Source organism: Durio zibethinus, chromosome 14 (assembly GCF_047325235.1).
Source record: "Durio zibethinus cultivar Kanyao isolate XHJ-2024 chromosome 14, ASM4732523v1, whole genome shotgun sequence".
Classification (NCBI taxonomy): domain Eukaryota; kingdom Viridiplantae; phylum Streptophyta; class Magnoliopsida; order Malvales; family Malvaceae; genus Durio; species Durio zibethinus.
In genome coordinates, this window is record NC_143175.1 from 19685648 (window position 1) to 19694477 (window position 8830).

The following is an 8830-nucleotide window of genomic DNA, read 5'->3' on the forward strand; positions in this document are numbered from 1 at the left end:
TTTGATGCAGATCTCCTAATAATTTCATGAGATTTTATTATAAGATTATTTTTTAAAAAATATATTAAATCTTTTAATAGTTTGATAAAATTTAATTTAAGATGCAAATCTTTCGATAGTTTGGTAGGATAAAATATAAAATATTTTATTAATAATAAATTTTTTAAAATTAATTTATGAAGAGTAATTTTTTTATTTATATATATTTTTGAAATAAATAAAATTATAAGATTTTTTAATATATTAGTAAAATTTTATTTTAAAAAAATGATTATTTTGTAATCTATTAGTAAGGTTTTTATTTAAAATTTTATTTTGTTATATAAAAATATATTTTTTTAAGAATACCAAAAACAAAAGATAAATAAATAAATGAATGAATAGCCAAAATCACTCTTTTTTTATTTTTTTAAAAATAGATAAAATCAAATCAAATTAAAATTTTTTTATTAGAATTAAAGCTTTACTTTTTATCTCAGAAAAATTTTGAATAAAATGAAGTGTTTACGTATGGGTCTAAGTTTTTTTTTTTTTTTTTTTTTTTTGGGGATGTGGGTGGGCAAAGACAAGATAGGTGTCATTTTCAAATGTTCGTTTCATCTCCGACTGTTTCTGTCCGATCCATTCATGTCTGTCTATTTGTAGCTTATGTGTCTGGTTAAAGGGTCACTTTCTTACTGCCGTGGATTAGTTATGAGATTGTCTCGATTCTTTGATGCTTTTGTGAGATTATCCCTTACTTGTTAGTTAACATTTTTTTTTAATAAAAGTTAGAAAAAGAAAAAAATTAAACTATTTTTCATTATTTTAATTATTCATATATTTTTCATTACATTTTCGTGCTTAAAAATATTAAAAATATTCTCCTGTTTTAATTATTACGATTATTCAAATTTGATCATTTATTTATATTTTGCATTATTTTATTGTGTACACATAATACTTCAGAAACAAATATAATATATAAAAATAATATTCATACTTAAAACAGAAAAGAAAGCATTTAGATGTATTTTTTAATCTAAAAGATTTAGATTCGAATTCTTCATTATTTTTAAAAATTTTATTTTATTATAAAAAATAATTTACAAATTCATATCATACTTAAAAATTTTTTTTTTGGTCATGGATGTTTAGATGATTCTTATCAATTTCAATAATATTAGAAAGATTGAAGAGCATGACAAATTGGCAATGTATCACCTTTTATCATAACTAATGCTGTCCTAAATATTCATTTATATATAGTACACATAGATTGGTATCTGGTCTGTATCAAATAATTAATATTTTGGAAAAGATATATTTGTAGTTCAAATTAAATTTTCATTTTTTTACTAAACAAAATTTATCAAATATTTTTTCACTTAATAACCAATGATGACAACTATTTGATAAATAATTAAAATGTACAGTACTCTTACATGTATCCAAAAATAACATTAACCATAACCATTATTTGAGGATTTATATTTCATAATTCATCTCTAATCCCTAATATTCTTTTTTTTTTTATTAAAAATTTTCATAATTCAGAATTCACCTCTAACCATAAATATGAGTTTATATTTCAATATAATCTAAAATGCACACATTTAAAATCTTTAAGGTAGCAATATCAGTTGAAATATTACACAAAAACCAATTTTGCTTTGTCGTCTCAAATTTTGGTAGCCTAAAATTATGCTTTAAAACTAGACCGACCAAGGTCCTAATCAGGTGCCGAATAATTTGGCTTTTTCATACTACGCATGTAATCAAACAGATTAAATTGTCCTTAATCTCAATGTCACCGTCATATTACCAACTAAAATTCCCTAATTCAAGCATAGTATCTCGCTTGAATCTCTCAACTATAATCAAAATTAGCACATCCATTTCTATTGAAACTAAGACAAAATATCCAACTGACAAAGCTTAAAGATAATAGCGTGCATGCTTTGATCGCCTGCAAAACTTATACTTGATAATAAGATAACTCAATTTAATTTGTTGTCCTTAAACTTTTGATTTAGTGATTAAATATGTTTAAAAAGATATTAATGACTTGATTTCGAATTAAATTTTTTTATTTTCTTTTACTTGTATTAGGATTTGATCATTTTGACGTAATAAAAAAAATTTACATTTGTTTAATTAAAAAATTTTAAAAAGATAACTTTAAATCGATTATTTATTCAATTTTATGAACTCCACGTTCATAGAAGCATAAAAAAATTTCAATAAAATGATTTGTGACACTTAAGGCCCCGTCTAATCTAACTAAAGCTTAAACATGCTCAGAGCTTTGAAATCATCTGTGTGTAAATTTGAAGGGTGAATTTGTAATTTTATATTCTAAATTAAGTAAATTTGTTTTTTAATGTTAAACCTAACCGAGAACCAAGGATCAAATCATGTCCCTATGACCGATACAAAAGATCAGGAAACACACTAACGACCAGTGAAAGAAGAGTCATGGTGTTGACCAAGGAACAAAAACCGTGGTTAATTAGTGGGTTTAATTAAAGCAAATTAAAAAACCTAACCAAAGCTAATTAAAAAACCAAAGAGTTAATTAACCATGGTTAGTCCCGAAGAGTTAGGGCCTCGGACAAGATGAAACTTTACTGTAGTCAGCCTTGATCTCATTGTACAACAAACTCGTGATATCTTCCAGCAAAATAGCGTGATATTTAAAGTTGAAGAAACAAAAAATCTTTCTTTTTGGGATTATCCAAATTATTTGATTTAACAGAGATTTATTAAATATAAAAATAAATTCTCATTAATTTTTATTAATTGGTTGTCTCCTTTTCTGATTTATAAGGGATATATGTTCCCACTTGCTTCTTTGTCGCGTGGTGGACACTCCTTGTCAAAATGAGGCCACAACCATGTGCTGGTTGACTTGTATTTTAGGTTTTGTAATTTGTAATTTTTTTTCTTGTTTTTGGGTTATAAAAGTGAAAATAAAATAATTATACAAATATGACATAAAGAAATTGCAAAAGGTTCTAATTCTAATCATCTGAATTTTAATTCTTAAGTGACATACATATTTTAATTTTACTAAAATCAAACATTAAGATTACGAGATAAGTAGAGTTTTAAAGAAAGCATCCATTTTTATTTAATTTCTTTTAAGAAAATTAATGGAGATGTTCAATCTCTATAGTTAAAAATTAGCAAAAATTGTCGTATGAACAAATATATAATAAAGATGAGTGAAGTTTATTAAAATAGGAAAGTTTGATTATCATAATGTTTAAAGGAACAGTATATTACTACATTTAATTAAATTACTTTGTCATCAATATATTAAATAAAATAACTACATTGGTAAGTTCAATAAAAGTATTTGAATGGAGTTCTTAGATTATCTTGGAAAATTGTCATAAATTAGAATTTCAAATTCAACATTAGCTCATAATTTTTCAAGTTCATGTACATATTTGATATATGATGTGATTTTATTGAAAATATTACATATTCAATGAAAAAGCTTTGTTTAGAATTTTTTTTTGGAACAAAATTGAGAGATCAAAAAATACAAAAAGTCGAGATTTATTTTGAAATAATTAAAATAGTGTAACTCACTCTTGGGTAATGGAGAGTAGAGTAACATATAAAAAACAAAAGTAAAAGAAGAAGAATTAATTCTAGTGAAAAAATAAAAAAACATGAATGAAAAAATATCCAAAAGAAAAAAACCAAAATCACCTGAATTTCTCTTTGGTCTTGGACTATTTGCCTTCTATATCCACTAAAACAAAACCTTTCTGTTTCCTTCTCAAGTTCTCATCCCAAAAAATAAATAAATAAATAAAAATTCTTTCTTTTTTATTATTTATATTATATTTTTCCTATTCACAGTCTGTTTGTCTCTCAGTCTTAGGTCGGCAATCAACACAAAATCTTCATTGTTAAAATCTGTCTTCTCTTTCTATTCTCTTCTTCTTTAAAGCTTTCACTCTCTGTTCACTCTCCCTTAACTCAACGACCCTATTTTTTTTTCGTTTTTGAAACTGGGTTTTCTCTTTTTTTTCTTTCCCTTCTCAAAGTCTTTGAATTGATATATCTCTCTCTCATTTTCTGTTTTGGCTTTAAAGGATTCAGTTTCCTGTATTTTTGTGCTTATTTGGGTTCATTTTAATCTGGGTTGTCTTACTTTTGGTGGAAAAATATCTCCTTTTGTTGAAAGGTGAGGTCTTTTAATTCTTTTCTATTTGCACTTTTCTCTTTAAAGGTGAATTCTTTGGATGGTTTTTTTTTTTTTTTTTTTTCTGTGGAGAATATGGTGTAACATAACTATGAAAGATTCTGTTTCTGTTTGTTTTGCATTTTTTTTTTGTTTTTTGGTTTTGTTCAATATTAGCCAATTTATCTGACGCATTTGGTTGCTTTTTAGTTATGTAATGATTTTCGTCCATTTAAGTAGTGTATTGACAATTTTTGTTTACTAAAAAAAAAATTATCAGTTTTTTATAATTTTTATATTTTTTTGGTAGATATATTTAAATTTGTTGCTTTACTTATTTACTAAGATAAGATTTTAATTTTCATTAAAGCAGAATCATTATCAAGTGAGAAAACAGAGCAAAGGAAGGGTAGTTGTTTGATGCTTTGGACCAACGGAATTGGTAAATGATAACAGTCATGGATTCTAGGAAAGAACTCCCGAAGAATTCAGAAAAATGCTTAGATCCTCAACTATGGCATGCCTGTGCTGGTGGCATGGTACAAATGCCGTCAGTGAACTCCAAGGTGTTCTACTTCCCTCAGGGTCATGCTGAACATGCCAATGGAAATGTAGATTTCGGGAGTCTTCCGATTCCTTCACTTATCCTATGTAGAATTTCTGCCATCAAGTATATGGCAGATCCGGAAACTGATGAGGTTTATTCTAAAATTATGTTGGTTCCTTTGAGAGAGAATGATTTTGGGTATGAAGATGATGATTTTGATGGAAATAGTGGGATGGAGAATCCTGAAAAACCAGCTTCCTTTGCTAAGACATTGACTCAATCCGACGCTAATAATGGTGGGGGTTTCTCAGTTCCGCGCTATTGTGCAGAGACTATATTTCCTAGCCTGGATTATAATGCAGAACCTCCTGTTCAGACCATTCTTGCAAAGGATGTGCATGGTGAGGTTTGGAAATTTAGGCATATATATAGGGGAACACCTCGTAGGCATCTTTTGACTACAGGGTGGAGTAATTTTGTGAATCACAAGAAGCTTGTCGCTGGTGATTCAATTGTGTTTCTGCGAGCAGAGAATGGAGATCTTCGTGTGGGAATTCGTAGGGCAAAGAGAGGAATTGGGAGTGGGCATGAGTATCCATCTGGTTGGAATTCAGGGGGTGGAAGCTCTGCTTCACAATTTGGGGGTTATTCTCCATTCTTGAGGGAGGAGGATAGTAGATTGATGAGGAAGGATTCTAATGGGGATCTGAGGGGAAAAGTAAGGGTTGACTCTGTGATTAAAGCTGCAACTCGTGCTGCCAATTGGCAGCCCTTTGAGGTTGTTTACTATCCGCGAGCAAGCACTCCTGAGTTCTGTGTGAAGGCCTCATCAGTTAGAGCTGCAATGCAAATCCAGTGGTGTCCTGGAATGAGGTTCAAAATGGCTTTTGAAACTGAGGACTCTTCACGGATTAGCTGGTTCATGGGAACAATATCTGCTGCTCAGGTTGTTGATCCCATCCTCTGGCCTGATTCTCCATGGCGTCTTCTGCAGGTATTTTGAATATTCTCATAAGTCATCTTCAGAGTTTTGCTTAGCAGATTGTCTTTGATTTAGCAACTCCATGTCCTTGATTACTGTCCTTCAGAATTCAACTTAGTCCTCGAAAGATAGAAGAATAATTGCATCCATATTTTCTGAGCATTATGTTCTGCTCATAGGTTTGCTTCTATAATCCTTTCTCAAATTAACATCTTTCAGGTAGCATGGGATGAGCCAGATTTACTCCATAATGTGAAGCGCGTTAGCCCATGGTTGGTTGAATTGGTCACAAACATGCCAGCAATCCATCTTAATCCTTTCTCACCACCAAGGAAAAAGATGCGACTTCCACAACACCCAGACTTTTCCCCGCTTAGCCAAATTCCAATGCCATCATTTTCCTGCAGCTCTTTCAGGTCCAGCAGCCCCGTATGTTGCATTACAGACAACATTCCTGGAGGCATACAGGGAGCCAGGCATGCAACATTCGGCTTATCTTCGTCAGATCTCCAGTCCAACAAGCTGCAGTCGGGTCTTTTTCCACTTCGTTTTCATCAACTTGATCATGCTGCCCGACCTACTAGACTCTCCAGTGACAATGGGAACAATAGGAATATATCTTCCTTGCTAACAATGGGAAATCCTACCCGCAGTTTGAAAGAAAGCAATGAAATAAAGACGCCCCATATCTTATTGTTTGGTCGAGTCATTTTCAGTGAGCAGCAGGGTTCTCAAAGCTGCTCAGGTGATACAGTTGGAAACAGTTCATCAGACGGGAATACAGAGAAGACTGCAATTTCTTCGGATGGCTTGGGATCTGCATTACATCAAAATGCTCAGGAGAATTCTTCAGATGAAGGGTATCGTTGGTGTAAAGGGCATAAAAAATCTGATCTAGGCTTGGAGACTGGTCATTGCAAAGTTTTTATGGAATCAGAGAATGTGGGTAGAACCCTTGATCTTTCGGTTCTTGGATCATATGAAGAACTGCATGGGAAGCTGGCCAACATGTTTGGCATAGAAAGTTCAGAGATGCTGAGCAGTGTGCTCTATTGTGACGCTGCCGGTTCTGTTAAACACACAGGAGATGAACCCTTCAGGTTCTAGTGGTTCCTTAGCATTACTTCCTTTTGCTTAGTAAACATTTGATTTTGATTTGTCTGATGTTAATTATGTTTTCTTAATGCTTCCTGTTTTGCAGTGAGTTTCTGAAGACAGCAAGGAGGCTAACAATTCTTACGGATTCAGGCAGTGACAATATAGGAAGATAGAGATCAAGGAATTTTCGCTAATTGTACAGTTTTCAAGTCTTTTGTTTTTATTTTCATTTCATTTCTTCTTGGTAGTTGTGGCAAAGCTCCACTTCACCCATTTTTGGGATACTGTAAACCTCATTTTGTCACTTAGCTTAAATTATCTTATTTTCTAATTCGAGTCCTTAGAAACTGTAAGCTTATGGCAGAAAAATCACTGGCCGTCATTTTGCTCCTCATGGAGTGTATATGGCCGCAAAATGCTGAATAAAATGTTGCTAGTTATGGCTTTTTGGCTTATCTGCCTAATAAGTGGAGAAAACTTTTCGTATAAGATGACTTCTAAGTTATTTATCATGACTTATCTGCCATCTTCTTTGCATTTAGCATGGAGTTTCTGACATTTGATTCAGTGGAGACATGTATGAAGAATTCGTAATTGGTTGCTTCGGTGTATGTGGACTATACTTAAAAAGTCATAAAACTCCTTTTGTTTTTCATTGAATGAAACCATTTTCAACATGATGAGGTAGCCATTGAAAGTCTGAACATTTAATGGTCATGGTCTGATAAGGTGTTCTTTGAACATTGCAAGGATCAGACAAAAGCATCCTCGACCGCCTGTTGTTAAGCTTAGATTTTGAAATAACTTTCTAGCAAGCACAAAAGTCAGAGCTTTTAATAACTTAATTCAAGAGAACCATAGACCTATAGACTGAAATGGATTTATGTTGTTTGTTTATAGATGGGAGAGACATTTCTGTTGCCTAGATAGGAATGTCTTATCAGTTTTTTCTTCCCGTTTCTTTGATTTTAAATAAAAATTTTCAGCTTAGGACAGATAATAATGAGAGTCTTTGTCCACGTCTTATTATGCAATAACTTGCCCCAATTCTAGAGATCCTAATCCCTCTGCTTTTTAATCATGTCTGTCTGAAAACAACTCAGATTGGGATAAAAACCAAACCACAAACCTTGCAAAGAAAATGGTTATCTGTTTCACATTTAGTGGCTACCATGGTGCTAGAGAAGCAAAAATTAGACCGTTTACAACAACTTGGATCGATAATCTAAAACTACAAAGGGTGTGGAAGTTGTTTGGGCAACAACAACTTTTAAATGACAAAATATTAATTTATATGGATTTGGTAAGAGTTGATTTAAAGATTATGTGAAAAATACTTGAATGTGTTTGATAATCATGGAATGATTACTTTCATTTGTTATAAAAATGACAATTATGTCTATGCCACTAAAACAACGTTTGGTCCCAAAAGTTAATGTTTATGTCAATCAAACAGAGAACGCATCCTCACTTTACTGGAGCCTGTTACAGAAAAGGATCCTAGTTGAGCAAGTGTGCCACGTCAATATGAATAAATAATAGCGATAAATGTGTAAAATCAAAAATCATTTTCTTTTATCGGATCTTGAAATGTTTTATAATATAAGTTAGCATCCTTAAATGTTTGAAGGAACCGTCAGGAGTGGGGGTTGTCTTGGATTGAAGCTAAGAAAGAGTTATGAGGTGCAGACATTTAATATTTTATAGAGTAAAACTTGGATCCTATGTTGACCAAAACAATAGGGAGAGGAGGCAGGTTTGAAAATTGATAGTGCTGTGAAACAAAGCGTGAAGATTCTGCGGAATTTCTGTTGAGATTATGACACAACACAACATGGATGGATGGATGGACGAGCCAAGCTAGCCGGGTCTCAAGGCATTGGATGTGCAAATATTATCTTTTCACATTTACATTCATCTCCAAGGGATTATTAAACAAAGCATTTGAAACAAAGTCAACCCCCATGAAATACTCTCTCTCTCATGCACTTGATTAGATTAATGCTTAAGTTGGTGATTTTCA

The 8830-nt window shown here is 31.7% G+C and overlaps 1 protein-coding gene across 1 annotated transcript; it reads left to right on the forward strand.

The window, feature by feature from the left end:
• The first annotated feature begins 3857 nt into the window (after positions 1-3857).
• Positions 3858-7262, forward strand: LOC111294165 (auxin response factor 18-like). Its single transcript, XM_022887363.2, has 4 exons — positions 3858-4183; positions 4554-5721; positions 5929-6809; positions 6911-7262. Exons 2-4 carry the CDS (start codon positions 4627-4629, stop codon positions 6978-6980), a joined length of 2046 nt encoding a protein of 681 aa, XP_022743098.1. The 5' UTR covers positions 3858-4183; positions 4554-4626; the 3' UTR covers positions 6981-7262.
• The last annotated feature ends 1568 nt before the right edge of the window (positions 7263-8830 follow it).